The sequence below is a fragment of the Panthera onca genome, chromosome C1 (assembly GCF_046562875.1).
Source record: "Panthera onca isolate mPanOnc1 chromosome C1, mPanOnc1 haplotype 2, whole genome shotgun sequence".
Taxonomy (NCBI): domain Eukaryota; kingdom Metazoa; phylum Chordata; class Mammalia; order Carnivora; family Felidae; genus Panthera; species Panthera onca.
Window position 1 is genome coordinate 157,021,389 of NC_138346.1, and position 17,274 is coordinate 157,038,662.

General features: G+C 35.9%; 1 protein-coding gene across 1 annotated transcript in view; it reads left to right on the forward strand.

The window, feature by feature from the left end:
• Positions 1–5,945: 5,945 nt before the first annotated feature.
• Positions 5,946–17,274, forward strand: part of PIGK (phosphatidylinositol glycan anchor biosynthesis class K) — a 123,264-nt gene continuing 111,935 nt past the window's right edge. The window contains exons 1-3 of the mRNA XM_078451772.2: positions 5,946–6,083; positions 9,384–9,437; positions 15,244–15,335. Of these exons, the coding sequence (XP_078307898.1) occupies positions 5,991–6,083; positions 9,384–9,437; positions 15,244–15,335 (239 nt within the window). The 5' untranslated portion in view covers positions 5,946–5,990. The remainder of the gene's footprint in view (positions 6,084–9,383; positions 9,438–15,243; positions 15,336–17,274) is intronic.

Sequence of the window (17,274 nt, forward strand, 5' to 3'; positions counted from 1 at the left end):
GAAAAGCAATTGCACTTATAGGAAATTTTCAGCTCATGAGGAATTGAACTCTAACAATCGCTTTGTATCTACAGAACCAGTGGCTTCTTGATTGACAAGAGATGATTACACTACTAATGAGATATCAAGTTTTACATCACTAAAGCATTCAACCTGACTTTCTGTCCAGGTCATTATGGCATTTTAATGACAACACAGGATTTCCAAAAATGAGACTTTGAAGGGCAATTGCTCTACTCTTGCATTGAAGCAATGTTATTATGAGTTAGTTCTGAAGCTAATGAGAAGGTCATGAGATGGAAATTGATTATAGAAGGACAACAAACTATTATTAAATGGCTCACTGGAAGGAGGGAGGAAAAGTATTTGAAGCCAAACTGAAATGGAATTGAAGGTGGTCCAATATCAAAATCAGGACTAGGAAATGATACAAATACACTGGAAAGAAAGCCCTTTTGCTTTATTTTAATTGATTTTTTTGATGTGTATTTTATTATATATCTAATTTCCTTTTATTGAATTTTATCTTGTCCAAAGAAACATTTTGACTGTCAGATATAAAATGCTACACACATCAAATACTTGTGGTGCTGATTGCTATAGCAAACAGACTTGTCCGAGGCAATTAAACTATATATAATAAAAACCACATTACAAAATCTCTCTGAGGGGCCATGTTCTGATCCTGATTAAATGTATCCTTTCTACTCATTTTATTTTGTAACAGCATTTATTTAGTAGTCACAAAAGTATTTATAGTAAGTTTATGCAAGTTTGTCTTCCAATTGTTCTGGGTAAATATTTAAACCAGACCTCACTTGTATATGAACCCTAAACCTGGTCCACTTCCTGTGATACCTATGTTAAAAAAAAATGGCACTACTGTGCATTCAGTTGTCCAAGTCAGATATGTAAAAGTCATCCTTGAAATTGTCCTCTCTCCTGCTTTACAAATAGAATCCATCATCATGTTTGTTGTAATCTTAAAATTGTAATTGGTTCTCTCTATTTTCATCATCTCCACTCTTACCACTCTGGTCCAAGCTACCATTGCCTGGACTGTAGCCATGGCCTCCTGAATGTTCTACCTACAGCCATTCTCACAGAAGCCAGCATGATTTTTGCCATTCTGAGGCTTTCCTTGACCTGAACCCCAAGGCTTTAAAGGGAGGTGACACCTGCTTAGCAATGCAGTTTCATCCTGTAGCATTCTCTCTTTTGTTCTTTGAACTGCAAGCACAAGGTTATTCAAAAAATTTCTCCATAGCTTCCTTCTCCATAGGTTCTTTATAAGAACTGTTTCCTGTCTTGAAAGCTCTTCTTTCCCCTCTAGCTTTGCCTCAGTAACTCATTAATTTCAGATCAGTCCATATCCTCAGGGAAGCCTACTCTGGGTTTTCTTACAAGGTTGGGTTCTCTACTAGGAACTCTCTTTTCAGATTTTTACATTTGTTTAAATGCTTCTACTGTTAATCTGTCTCCCCTAGACTGTAAGCTTCAATGAGAACAGCAACTTGCTCTGTTTTTGTTCTCTTCTATTGCCCATGACTAGCACAATGCCTGGTTCATAATTGGTGCTTAATAAATATCCACCCAGCAAATGAATAACAAAATGGTGTTCTTGGTGTAGACATGAGGAGAGAGAAAAAGGTAACCAAAAAGAAGATATGATAGGTGCATGGGTAATAAAAGAGAGCAAGAATATACACTGATTGGGGTGCCTAGGTGGCTCAGTTGGTTAAGTATCTGACTCTTGATTTTGGCTCAGGTCATGATCTCATGGTTTCTGAGTTTGAGCCCCACATTGGGCTCTATGGTGGCAGTGCAGAGCCTGATTGGAACTCTCTCTCTCCTCCTCTCTCTCTGACCCTTCTACCCTCTCAAAAATAAATAAATAAACTTAAAAAAAGAGTAAATACTGATATAACACTTGAATCAATGGAATCAATCTGAGTTATCACCTGATTGAAGAACAATAGTAACAGCATGGATAGACTTTGTGGTGAACTCACCGTGAGGATCAAGCATAAAAACTTTTATTAGAGAAGCCATGAATGTGTGTGGATGTGTGTGATTTTGATTTGATAATCAAATGCTTGTTTTCTCTTTTATTTGCTAAGTTAAGTCAATTATTCTCTAAATGAGTAATTGAATTGAATTCTAGTCTAAATGTAGACTCTGGTTAACAATTCTTTTTTTTTTTTTAAACAGAGATATAATTGACATAACACTGTTATATATTTAGGTGTATAGTTTTTTCCTAGTGGTGAAAACTTTCAAGATCTACTCTCTCAACAACTTTCAAATATACAACACAGTATCGTAGTTGTGTGTGTGTGTGTGTGTGTGCGTGCACGTGTGCGTGTGTGTTTAATGCAATGCTGATTTTATTCCAGCTAAATAAAGCAATGTACAAGCTACCTGGGCAATAAGCTTAATTCAAGGGGCAAAAGCCAAGAAAGAAGGATTTTTCCTGTTTGTCTTAATTATCAGTCACTGCACCTCCTTTTAAAACAAAAATGAAACAAGAAAATCTTGCTATCAACATTCTTAGTATTCAGCTGTAATATAAGCTGTGAAAAAGAAATACAAGACATAATATTGCAAAGGAAGAGACAAAAAGGTAATTTGAGGATAACATAGCATTATTAAAAAAAATAGAAAAGCCAAAACAATCTGTCAAACAAGTTTTAAGTAATTTTAATGATTTAAATAATTAAATAATTCTTATTAAAATAATCAAATAGTACTTGCACAGAAAATATTATCTGCCTATCAGCAATAACTGATTAGAAAACATAATATTATAGATATTACCTATTTATAATTATTGTATATTTATTTCCTATATAATGAAAAACAATCCATTGAGAATAACAGCAAATGTTAACAGGTAGCTTAAATTAGGTATCTCTGGCTTATAGTTCTGCTAAGAAATTCAAAAAAGGAAACACAAATAAATGTGAGTTCCATATTCCAGGATGAAGGACTAAATATGATAAAGATGTCAGCCTCTCTCAAATTATTAACAGGTTTTTTATAGCCCCATTAAAAATCCAAATAGTATTATTTTTTTATACCTTGAAAAAATTATTATAAAATTCACCTGGAAAATTACCAGGTGAAATCATCAAAGAATTTTGTGAAAAATTAAATACAGTGAAATGGCTAGCCATAATGGCCAAATATCAAAACATATTAAAAGCAACAATTATAATAGGGAAAGATAGGATAAAATAGGCAGAGAGGGAAAGATTAGGACCTGAGGTCCCTGGGTGAGGAAAAAAACACATATTTTGGAACAATGCTGGGAGCATCTGACCACAGCAAACCCCCTTGAACATAAGGTTCCTCTTGAGAATGTAACAGACACTACTACTCCTCCTCAGGTTCCCCTCAGGAATTTGAGAACCAAAATACTTAACTAAAATAAGTAAACCATAAAACTTATGTCATATGAGAGATAGTATGACCATAGTCTGACTCCTCACACAATGGAATTGAGCCAATCAAGAATGGACAACCTAGCACCTAGTTATCAAGCCAATTAAGGGTATAACCTGAGAAGGAACAAGGGGGAAGGGAAGGAGAAGTTGAGCAAAACCTTACAAAATAAAGACCCTTATCTATATTTGCGGGCATTCACTTTCAAATGCCCCTTTTCTGTAAAGAGAGTTTTCATACTATTCTTACTTTCTAATCTTATACTCTAATAAATTTTTGCCTGCTGCTCATTTTGTGTCCTCTTCTTCATTCTTCAAAGTGGTGAGACAATGAATCCCAGGTATTGAGTGAGGTAAAGAATCCTGCAACACAATGATTAAAATAACATGGTACTAGCCCCCCAAAAAACATATATTTTAATTGAAGAGAACATAAAGGTCAGAAATACTGTATTTCTGGGGTGCCTGGGTGGCTCAGTAGGTTGAGCATCTGATTTGGGCTCAGGTCATGATTTCCCAGTTGGTGGGTTCGAGCCCTGCATCAGGCTCTGTGCTGACAGTTCAGAGCCTGGAGCCTGCTTCGGATTCTTTGTCTCCCTCTCTCTTTGTTCCTCCCCCACTTGCTCTCTCTCTCTCTCTCTCAAAAATAAATAAAGATAAAAAAATAAATACTGTATTTCTTACAAGTGTTTAATTAAAGAATTATTATGAGTCAATGAGTAAGGTAAGCATTATGCAGAAAATTCTGTTGGATCATGGAATACCAATTTTGATAAAAGTAGTAGATCATTACAACAATGGATTCCCAGAATCATGTCTCCATTTCTATACCCTTTTGCCTCTAGCTATGGACACACTACAAAGTTTTGGGTGGTTTGTTATGCAGCAATAGATAACTTAGATAACGTCTTGTAGCATATACTAAAGTATATTCCAGATAATTAAAAAGTTAAATATAAAATCAAAAGAAAATAAAACTTGATTTGAGAACTGAATGAACTTATGACATTTCAGGTGTAAGACATTCTGGTAGTATGCTAAGTTTCTTGGCTTTACAAGGGAAAACCTGAAATTTGACTACCTAACATTAACCATCTCACAAACTACAATAGCAAAAGAAATGAATGGAAAGAGAGACAAGAGGCTGGGAAAAGCAATAGCATAAAATATGGCAAGGGTTAATGTCACTGCTTTATAAATATATTCAAATTTGTGTGTAAAACAAGGCTGTGAACAGAAAATTTACATCAGAGGACATAAGATAGTTTATAAACACAAGGAAAGACATCGGATCTTGATAGCAATCAAAGAATTAGAAGTATAATAACCTTGAGGTAACATTTTAAAGCTAGGAATTTAGAGGGAAAAAATGGTATAATTTGGTGTTAGGTTTTATTTTGTTGGTACTGCCAGTCTGTACTCTTTGGAAAGCAACATTATTGATGGGCACTAAAATTTTTGTATATTTTGACTTAAAATTCCTGTTCTAGGAAAATTATCCAAAGAAAGTAATTCAACAGAGGTGCCTGGGTGGCTCAGTTGGTTAAGCGTGGATTCTTGATTTCAGCTGTCATTATATAACGGTTGGTGAGTTTGAGACCCACCATCAGATTCTGTGCTGACAGTGTGGATCCTGCTTGGGATTCTCTCTCTCCCCCTCTCTCTGTCCCTACCCCACTCTCTCTCTGTCTTTCAAAATAAATAAACTTAAAAAAAAAAGAATTCAACAAATGTGAAAAGTCAAATGCACGAAGGTATGCTTTATAATATTTTATAGTAAAACATGGAAACTTTGTATTGTCCAATAGAGGGGAAATTACTTGTCAGAAGCACCAGTAAGGGGTGAAATTCCAAGTTCCCATTAAATGTTAAAATTATAAAGATCATGAAGCAGCATAAATATGTTTATGTGATACTAGATGAAAATAATTTAAAACTGAATGCATACAATGAACACAATGGAACAAATAAATACACATGATCTTATCAAATCCTCAGATCCTCTTTGAAGTAAATTTTGGCTCCATAATTACAGAAGAAACAACATAAACAATTTCTCCATGTTCAAGCTTTTAATAAGTAATAGACCTCAAGTCTGTTAATTACAGCACCCACCCATGTTACCGATTAATACAATTAATCATCTTTTTGTGACCAAATGCTTGCTCTTCCCACCACATCCTCCTTCATTTACTCAAAGAATTGGCAGCACTATGCAGAATAGGAAATAGCTTCTTCAAGTTTATGGGATCACAGATTTTTCTCTTTCACTTTTCAGGCAATTTTTAAATGTTATATCTATTTTATAATACAAAAACGGAAAATGCAGTTAAAAATAAAGGATCAAATTCTTCTATCAACTCTGCCCCAACAACCCGGAAACTTGAACTCTGTGCCAGCGCTGTTTACTAAGGGCCAGGGAGGGGCCGGCATCAAGGAGGTGGGGCTGGCGTCGCAAAAAGAAAAAGAAGGCATGCAAAAACCCGCGGCGCTGCTTTACGGCACTCGCTCCGCCTCTCCAGGTGCGGGCGGCGGAAGCCGGGAAACATGGTGGCCTCCTGCTTTCTTCGCAAGTGTTTGACTGCCCTGGCAGGGTTGTTGCTCTTGTCCTTCGAAAGCTTGGCCGCTAGTCAGATCGAGGTAGGAATCAGGCCCTCCGAGCGACAGGGCCCTGGGAGGACAGCTGCGTTGTGGCTGTGAGCGCACCAACAGATACCCGACTCAGCAGCAGCAGAGGGAAGCATCAGCCTCTTACTAGGCTGACTGGGCTGTGGGGAGGGTGTCGGTCTGTTTCGCCCTTTTAAAACGACGAATTTAAAGAATCAAATCTTAGGAGACGGAGGAGGGCCTGATCCATTGCTCCGACGAGTGTGTGGTCCCTAGCAGTTGAAATGAAAGCACAGGAGTGAAGCACCTACTTTCCTATTAAACTACAACGCTCCCCTTTGACAGGAGTCACATGGGTACGGTGTTTTATTTTTGGCTCACAGGAATTCTGGCCTGTTATAAAACTTTTGCTCTCCCTAGTTCTCTGTCAATACTTGAGGCCAGTTCTACAGTCTAGATCTGTGGTATCGTTGTCAGACTTGCATATCCTGTTGGCTAAGGGGCCGAGATAGCACACATTTGAAAATCTGTGTCCAAAGTTTCATCTTCTGCCTAGCCCACCTCCTATGGGATAGCTACTAAGTCAGAAACGTGTTTTGATTTTTTAAAAATAACCCCCCTCTTTTTATCCCACATTTTGATTAACACTAAATTCTACGTTATGAGCTTTAAAAATTGGTTTCATCTTTCCAGTTCCACTGGCTTAATGCAGGCCCTGGCCATTTCTTGCCTAGACTATTGCAACAACGATCTTGTTTCCCTCAGGCTTCCAAAGGCCCTCACTTAGATGTTAAATTAGTTTTCATAAAATGCAGATATAATGGGGTTGTTCTGATTTAATCCTTCCAGTGTTTTCCAGAGGAAAGTCTAAACATCATGATCTGGTCTCTGCTCACTTTTGTGGTCTTCTTATTGGAGCCCATTCTTTCCACCATTTAAGTGTCCTGAGTTTAGACCAGTGGATTATAAACTTTTTGAATACATACCTCCCCAGTTGAAAAAGACACAAAGAATGCACCCTCTGTCTATATCCATGAATTACTACTAATCTATATATTCAATATTTATAAGGCATTTTTTAATATACTACAAATATAAAAAGAAGTTCCGCTATTTTCCTCCTTTATTCTAATGGATTATCATGTGTACTTCATTTTGGATAACATTACTATTACTTTTTTGTAGTTATATTGTTGCTGTGCTTTTTCACATTACCATGTTTTATAACCTCTTGTTTATTCTGTCCATTTACTAAGATGAAGTAGAAGCATAACTTCTGTAGAGCCTTTCCTTATCCCTTGTCTTTGTTTACACTGTTGTAATTTGTACACTTAGCTAATATAGCACTTACCTGTTATAATCCATATATGCTTTATAATATCTATTATTCCATCATCTTTCACTTAAAAATTTCAATAGCTCCCTAACTGACCTGGCTCAAGTCTTTCTTCCTTCCAGTCTGTTTTCTAAGCTGCAGCCAGAGTAATTTTTAAAAATGCAACTCGGATCATGTATCCATAAACACCTTAATGTTTCTTTAAGGATAAAGAAACATTTATCCTCTCTTTCTCTTTCACAGACTTCTAGTAGTGCTAATCTTTCAGTTTCTAAAAGCCTTTAGGCTCCTTTCTGCCATTAGGGTGTATGTTCCTTCTGTCTGGAATTATCTGCCCTCTTCTCTTCATCTTTTGGGTCCTAACCTAAATGTCACTTCCCTAGGGGAAACTTCCCTGACGCCTTCTCACTTCCCACCCCCCCAAATCAGGTCAGGTCAGGTCTCTCTAGGGGTCTATCTACTGTACTCTTTCATGATACTGTGTATCTTATCTTGGTAGAATTCATAGTTTGCCCTCATCTGCTTAATGTGTGTCTATCAGATTGGATAGTAACCTCTTTGAAGGCAAGTACGATGACTATTTTTGCCCATCATTGTATTGTGAGCGTTCAGGACAGTGGCTGGCACATGGCACCCAATGAATGTGATGAATGAATGAATGAATGTTACATTGCAGTGTAATGTGTTTGCATGCTTCCTTATTGAACTCTGGGATTCTTCAGAGAAAGCAGCATGTTATTTAGTGATTTTTTATATCACTATACATTACATGTACATGGCACATGATAGGTGCTCCACTCATATGTAGAATGAATAACTTTGCAGTGCCTATATTGTCTAAACAATCACAAAAGAGTTTTGCCATAACAAAATTTTCACTAAAGTCTTAATAATATAAGAATTTTCAGCTAGAAGGGACATTTGAGATTATTGGGTCAACTCTTACTTTCTACATGAGGAAAGTCAAGTCTAAAGAGCTAAGTGACTTACCCCAGTCTCACAGCCATGTGAGGGATAGGACCTGGGCTAAAGCCCACATCTTCAAATTTTTAAACTAATGCTTTAATCCATTGTAGCACATTTTTTCTTTAGCATCTAGGCAGCTGTTGAGAAAGGTTTAAAAAAAAGTGTGTGTGTGTGTGTGTGTGTGTGTGTGTGTGTGTGTATGACACATTTGAGTGAATATATTTTATTCTCCCTGCAGTTTTCTTGCCAGCTGAAAATTAGAACAGCTAAAGTTAGTTATGCAATTTCTATGTTCCAGTCACCATTCCTACCTTCTGTGTGTCAGGTAATATTACTATGAGCACAGAGAAGCTTTCCTAAGCTTTTGCAGCTTGTAAATAATAGGGCCCAGATTTGAATCCAGGAAGTATGACTCTTTTAGTAATTAATACTGGTTGGTAGTAGATCTGGGGTCATTAAGGTTTATATTCACTATTATTTTAATATATAATAAACATAGTGTTCCTTAAGTATCTGGATATTATTGGATATTGAGGTTTTTAATGTTCCACAATGGCAAATATAGTTCAGACTTTAACAGATTAGTGAATTGGTACATGGCAGCATGCTAGAGAATGTACTCAATCAGATGTAGTGATGTGTTCATATAAAGTAATTGGAAGCATCCAGTACAGAATAGGAGGAAATAATTAATGAAACTTCAACAAGAAGCGTATTAATTATTAAGTGTATAATCAAGGCATGAAAATAAGTCATTCACAATTTGAAGACTGAATTGAAAAACTAGAAGCTGAGGAATGAGGAAGAGCTGGTTGTGTTCAAGATACATTGTTTAAAAACAAGCAACTCCACAATGCCCCCAACAAAAAAAATGAAACTTTTGTCCTTCATAAGGTCAAATACTAGAACCTTTATAAATTTGCATAATGATAATTTACTGTCATTGTAACTGTAAAGACTTCATGAATCTTAACTTTTTTATTCTCAGAAATGTGGCTTTTCTAATATATTTGCTATTATTTGACTTGTAGGATCAAACAGAACAGTTCTTTAGAAGTGGGCATACAAACAACTGGGCTGTTTTGGTAAGTATGTAGCTATTCACATTAGATACGTGTCTGAGAAATTTTGTGAATCAGATTTTTGAAAAAGAGTTTTTATTTTCTCATATCTTATAAAAAAATCCTTATTTTGATTTGGCTATATTTTAAGTCGACTGTGTCAACTAGTAATATTCTATGCCTTCAATATATTGTCAAGTGGTGATGTGTAAATAAATATAAGAATAAATTAAATACTATAGTTAAAGGAAATATTTTATAAAATATAGAATCATTTTAATAATGGAAAGTAGTAATTGTATTTCTTTTTCCTTTTTTTTTTTTTTTTTTTTTTTTTTGAAGTAAGCTCCATGCCCAGTGTGGGGCTTGAACTCATGACTCTGAGATCAAGTGTTGGAAAGTCTACCTCCTGAGCCAGCTGGATACCACTGTATTTCTTATCTGTAATATTAGATACTCTCTTAGGTTATTTTTTTAGTTATCTTTTTTTTTTTTTTTTTTTTTTTTTTTTTTGTCTAGAAAAATAAATAATCATTGTAGAAAATTCAAATTATACAGAAAAGTTTAGAAGAGGACAGATTAGGGGCACTTGGGTGGCTCAGTCAGTGAGCATCTGACTCTTGATTTTGGCTCAGGTCATGATCCCTGACCACAACCCTGGGATCAAGCCCCTCATTGGGCTCTGCCCTGAGCATGGAGCCTGCTTGAGATTCTCTCTCTCTCTCTCTCTCTCTCTCTCTCTCTCTCTCTCTCTCTCATTCTGCTCCTCTCCCCTGCTTACACTCTATCTCTAAAAACAAAAAACAAAACAAAAAAGAGAGAAAAGAAAAAAAAGATTACTTTTATGTTATGTGAATCTTAATTTGAAAAACAGGGAAGACAGAGAAAATACCTTCAAGTCCCACACATGCTGGCATTAACATTTTGATGGAATTCTTCTAACCTTCTTTCCCTTCAAATATAAGCATAAAGATAAATGATTTTAAGTTACAGGGGTCATCTTATCACTGCTATTTTGCAACCCAGTAGCAGTATATCTTGGAGATCTTTCCCTGCCAATAAAGAGATGCGTAATCATTTCCAAAGGCTGTATTATTTTCTATTTTAGCAATAGAATATTATTAGAAAAGAAAATAAATATTTTCTATTTTAATGTAACAGAATCTCTAGTTCATGAGCATTTAGATTCTAAAGTTTTATTTTAAACAAGGCTATGTTGGGTAGCCTTATACATACACCTTTGTGAACTTGACTGATTTTCTCTTTAGGATAAATTCCTAAGCCATAAGGCTAGGAAGTTATAGAACATAATTGCTCTTCAGAAGTGCTTTACCTCTTTTTTTCTAATCCCAAGACAACTCTGTATTATTAACTTTTGCCTTTTCTCTTTGATTGCTGGGTAACAAATTAAATTGTTTTAATTTGAATTGTTTTGATTCTTAGTAAGGTTTGTTTATTGGCCTATTTTTCTTTTTTGTCCTTTTTATTTTTCTTGGTGTGAATTACCATCTTAATTTATCTGGATTTATAAATTTGTATTTTTAATTTTCCTAACAGAAGACTTGTATGGGTGCCTGGGTGGCTCAGTTGGTTGAGGGTTCAACTCTTGATTTCAGCTCAGGTCATAATCCCAGCATCATGGGATTGAGCTGTGCGTCAGGGTCTGTACGGAGTGTGGAGCCTGCTTGGGATTCATTCATTCATTCTCTCTCTCTCTCTCTCTCTCTCTCCCTCTCTCCCCCCACCCCATCTGCCCCTCTCCCTGGCCCTCACTCTCTTTCTCTCTAAAAAAATAAAAAACAAAAAATAGAATACACATAATCAATTTTGTTTTTCCTGTATTTGGAAAGTATTTGGATAGTAGTTTCTCTGGGGGGGATTTATTTAATGACATTTATATGATTAGAAGATAGAATAAATTTGACTTAATGAAAAAAAATGTATAGAAGAGTTGACTGAAAGAAACAATGAGGAAATAGAGAGGCAAGAAAGGAAGCAAATTTTTGTGAAAAAGGAAGTGGGGGGCAGATAACAGTACTGCATTTCAAAGCTAGTAACTCAATGTTGGGAAAGGAGGAAAACTGAGAACCATGAATTGTGGGATTTCAGATGAAGTGTAAAGGAGGTGGGTAAAGGAATTCAACTGAAATGCAGGACAAACATGTAAGATTATAATTACCTTTACTAAGGCCAAAGGAAGACTCTTAATGTCTGGGGCCTTGTAAGTTTGAGAATAATTTCATTAAAGTATGTAATTATCTACAGGTTGCTAAAAGTAAATAAAAGTGATTATAGTTGCTATACATAATTGTATTGTGATTAAATGGGACAGCCTAATGTAGGTTTATGGGTTATTTTATTGTTCTCCAAGAAATAACACCTCCTCTATACTATCCCTCACAAGAGATTTTATGAAACAATTGAACAAAAGCTGATTAAGATGAGGAAACAGGTTTTTGGTGACCACTTAAAAGAGGGGAACACTTAGCAGGAGGCAGGCCATGATCTACCAATTTGAGAGGATAACTTGCCCTACAGGAAACCAAGGGCTCTTCAATGACTAGTCTTTCCATGGGAATTCTTTAAAAAGAGAATAACTGCCTATGTGTAGACAACTAATTGCCAAAGGGCTCATCCTTTAGAATATGAACCTATTAGCTTATACTGCACACACATGGAGGCTTTCCTTGTCTGGGAAACCTCTGTGAGCCCCTCTTCAATTGCACTAACTTGGGTCTCAGATGAGAAATAGAGAATGACAGAATTATTACAGAGCATTTCACAACAATTGCAGTTTCACATTGTGTGCGATATTTCACACATTCACTCAGACTTAGTAAAGTGAGACTTCAATGAATTGTGCTTTCCTTTTTTTTAATGTTTATTTATTGAGAGGGGGGGAGGGACAGAGAGAGAGAGAGAGAGAGAGAGAGAGAGAGAGAGAAAGAATGCCAAGCAGGCTCTGCGCTGTCAGCTCAGAGCCCAATGCAGGGTTTAAACCCATGAACTGAGAGATCATGACCTGAGCCAAAAATCAAGAGTTGGATGCTCAACTGACTGAGTCATCCAAGCGCCCTGAATTGTGCTTTCTTAAATGGAAAATCATGAAATTTGACCAGAGTCAAGTTGAAAGTACTAAGCATGCATTTTTTTCAGTGGTACATCATTCTTTAAAAATACATATGTTTTCCTCTACCAGTTTGAGTTAATTTGTTTTTAGTCTTGACTAAATGATCAGAGGTAAATGGAATGCCCCTTTGGCCTTATACTATGACTGAGAAACTTTTGCCACCAGAGGGAAATACAAGGAAAATTGGATTCCATTTTATTTTCAAGACCTACTTTGAGTAAATTATTTTTGCTTCTGTTTAATAAAAAAATGTTATAATGATAATCCTTACCCATGGTTTAAAAAAAGTACAAACAATGAGGAAGGGTGTAAACTGAAAAATCATTGTACCCCTCTTACTCCCATTTTTATTCTCCATGATCGCTATTATCATTTTCTTGTGTATTCTTTTAGAAATTTCCAGTGCATATTATTACATTTATGTCTACCTCTCTGTCCTTTTCAAAAGACTAATGGATCATATCCCTTGCTCTTTTACCACTGGCTTTTTTTTTTTTTTTTTTTTTTTTTGGTATCTCATTTTGAGAATATGAATAATTTACATTAAGTTGGTATTACCTGGTCCCTTCTCTTTTGCCACCTTAATTTCATGTTTAATAACTTGCTGGTGAAAACGAGGGCAGTTTCTTAGGTTTATGCTCATTAAATACTATAATAGCTGAAAAAAGCCTTTAGGGTATGGTAAAATGCACTGAATATAGTGGTGTTTATTATGACTAATGCAGATATAAATTATTTAAACTATTTCTGCTCAAGTTAGGGAATATATACTTGATCTCTTGCTACTAATGGGTAGTGATTTTGTTTCTAGATTTTTGATTTCAATATTTGCTAGAATAGGCAATGTCATAGTGAAAATTCTTGAGTACATATTTTTGCGTGCTTACATAAGCTAAATCAAAAGGTAAATATTTGGGGTGCCTGCTAGCCCAGTTGGTTGAGCGTCTGACTTCAGCTCAGGTCATGTTCTCATGGTTCGTGAATTCTGGCCCCGCATAGGACTCTCTGTTGATCACAGAGCCTGCTTGGGATCCTCTGACCCCCTCTCTTACTGCCCCTCCCCTGCTTACCCTTGTCTCTCAAAAATAAACATTTTTTTAAAAAAGATAAATATTCAAACTTGATATATGTTGCAAATTACCCTCTTAGAACAGTTATTTTAGTTTGCATTCTCAACAGTAGGATATGAGTTATTCATTTCCCCTCACAATAGCCAATACCATGCATTGTCATGGACTTTTACTTATCAATTCAGCTTATGTTTTTAAAATTATGATAAAAGTTGAGCATCTCTAAGAGTTATAATGTCCATTTTGAATACCTTTACTATGAAATGTTTTGCTCTCCTTTTCCCATTTTTCAAAATTGGGATGTTCACTTTTTCTTGAGCTATAGTTAATTCAAGTTAAAAAAAAATTTTTTTTTTTACATTTATTTATTTTTGAGAGAGAGAGAGTGCAGGGGAGGGGCAGAGAGAGAGAGAGAGGGAGACAGAATCCAAAGCAGGCTCTAGGTTCTGAGCTGTTAGCACAGAGCCCGACATGGGGCTTGAACCCACGAACCATGAGATCATGACCTGAGCTGAAATGTTTTTCGTTTCAGTTAGGACTTTATGGTATTTTTGACACATGGAATTTTATATTTTAATGTAGTCAAAAATTTTAGTTATTTCCTTATTGGATTCCAGGTTGAAATTTGTTTTAATAAAAAAAATCTTGAGGTTCCTTTCTGTTTGCAGGGGCAGGAACATTTATGCTATTCTCAAAGCTGTCATTATACCTACTAATCACAGAGGCATGTGGTCGGAGGTAGGGTGGGAGCTTGGGGGGGTAGGTATGCTTCCTTTGGAATGGATTTTCAAGAGGACGGATTTTTGAGACATGGCGTTAGATTTTTCTAGTACCGTTGATATCATTTTTAGGAATCAGTTTATTTTTTTTTAATGTTTTATTTTTGAGAGAGAGAAATAGCAAGTGGGAGAAGGACCAAGAGAGGGAGACACAGTATCTGAAGCAGGCTCTGGGCTCTGAGCTGTCAGCCAGAGCCCGACGTGGGGCTCGTGCTCACAAGACTGTAAGATTATGACCTGAACTGAAGTCGGACATTTAACTGACTGAGCCACCCAGGCACCCCCAGTTTTTTTTTTTTTTTTTTTAAGGTAAAACTTGTTTGGATTGTTTCTCGTTATCTGTTCAGTTCAACCACTTCTTTATGATGTATTCTCTTATATGCATATAAAATTGTTTTGTATGTTGTCTAACATTTTTCATAACTAAAAATAGGCAGCAATTCAGAGTGAAAGGAATATTATATAACCCAAGATAGTTAATTTTCTTTCCTATTCTGTGAAGAGATTATGGACATTGCCTTTGATTGTAAAGAATTTAACCTTTTAGACATAGGAACATTGTAGAATCACATAAATTGCGAGTAACTAAGTTGATTCGGTATTTAATTAAATCACCCAAAGATTTGTTTTCTCTTGAACTGAATGGTCTTTTTATTTAATAGCAGTTATGAAAGACTTCTCTTTAGAGGGATTGGTTTTACTGACAATTATTTATATGCTTTGCTGTTTGTAAGCCTAAGTTATGATACATTCTTTTTTTAGGCATCTCTGAATCCTACTTAAAGAGAAATAATTCTGTAACCCAGTGGCTTATTTTGATTCATAATAATATGTTTCTTTTAATTCTTTAGGTATGTACATCCCGGTTCTGGTTTAATTATCGACATGTTGCAAATACTCTTTCTGTTTATAGAAGTGTCAAGAGGCTAGGTATCCCTGACAGGTAAGAATTCTTAATAAAGCTTAACTCTGAACCTCAGTGAAAATTACCCTTGGACAGTTGTTACCATTTTTGCATTTTTGTGTTGCTTTGGAAAAGGTAAAGAAACCTGAAGTATTTTTTTATGTTGTTAGAGCATACCATCATTTATAAAGAGCTGTTACTTAAGATCATAATGGCAAATTATATAAAACAACAATCAATACTAAGGTAAAAAGATTTGATAAAGTATAATTGTTTAGTTTCATTTATTATTAAATGCTTTAGTCTGGGTTTTTAATTGTAGGCAACAGAAGACAATTTTGACTAATTCAAGTAGAAAAGTAATTTACTGAAATCATATTGATGAGTTCACCAAATTGCTGAGAAGGTTGTATGTAGCTGTAAGTCAGGAACATGTTAGGCTAGGGAGCAGAAAAGACATCTGGAAATCATGGCATAAAACCATCCAGTAATGGGACTCCGGGGTGACTCAGTTGGTTAAGCATCTGACTCTTGGTTTTGGCTCAGGTCATAATCTCACAGGTTTGTGAGTTTGAGCCCTGCATTGGGCTCCATGTTGACAGTATGGAGCCTGCTTGGGATTCGCGGTCTCCCTCTCTCTGTGTCCCTCTCCCACTTGCATGGCCTCTACCTGTCTCAAAATAAATAAATAAACTTTAAAAAACAAATTAAAAAAAAAAAAAACAGTGACAATACTGCTGCCACAAATTGCTGGCTAGACTCAGCTACTGCATAGCTGCTACCATTACCTTTGGAAATGTAACGTTGCTGCTGCTGTCTGCTGCTAAAATCCAACCTTTCCTGTCCTTGGTTGTTACTATCTCTAGCTTTTAATGTCGAGTTCTTGGCAGAAATGTCATATTGGCAGAGCATGGATTAAGTGCCTGTGTTCATGCTGATGAGGTGACAGGAAGAATGACTGTATGGCATTGTTAGCTTCTATAAATGGAGGTGGACCCTGCCTTCTATAAAGACTCATAAAGTGAGGTACAGTATTTCCTAATTACATGAGGTAGTTCAGATACCAGGCAAAACCCTGCGCCTCCACCCCCAGATACACGTTCTTCTCTACATTTCATCTGTCAGATATGATAGAGCTGTTTCTGCTACCACCAATAGCTTCTACTAGTTACAGAAGGAACTGCAATCAATTCAGTTATTTGGGTTTGATTTATTTAGTCCTGTGTACCTTTCTACCTTTGAAGCAGTATAGAAAGAGTTTTGCACCCAGACAGATCTGAATTTGATATCTGGGGTTAGTGGTGATTTTCGTTAAGTGACTTCATCATGCTAAGCCTGTTTCTTCAGCTATTCCATGATGATAATAGTACCATCTTTGCAAGATCCCGATACTTGCAATGAAAAGCAAATAGAGATACATGCAAAGTGCTGCAGGAGCAAAAAGGAAGCAGTGAGTGACTCAGGAAACAAAGATAGAGTACATTGTCTGTAAATAGATCATGTTAGCCTAAGAAGCTGGCAAAAAGTATAATTTAATTCCTGTATTTCATCTGAAAATTAAGGCAACTCGATAGTATTACCATTTAAAAAAGTACATTAAGTCTGAGAAAGAATGGTTTGCTATATTATTCTTGTAATTAGCCAATTATAATTTATTAATTGGTTCTTCTCTAATAGGGCTATGTGGTTAGTCCTTTGGCTTTGACTGCTGTTGCCTCTATACCCTGTGTGCTCCTCCAGGAGTTACTATGCATAGTTTGGCAATAGTTATCACTTTGATAAATGAATCTTTGTCTGGTCTCTAGGTTATTATGATATGTTTAAATGGTCCAAGTAAGATTTAGAAGGACTTTTAAAAAATAGAATATAACTGTAAGATGTGTTTTATATACTATAATTGGTAGGTTTGTGCCTGGGTTTCTGAAGGATGTTCTTTAAAGGCTTGTTCCTGTTTCACGGGGTGCCTGCGTGGCTCAGT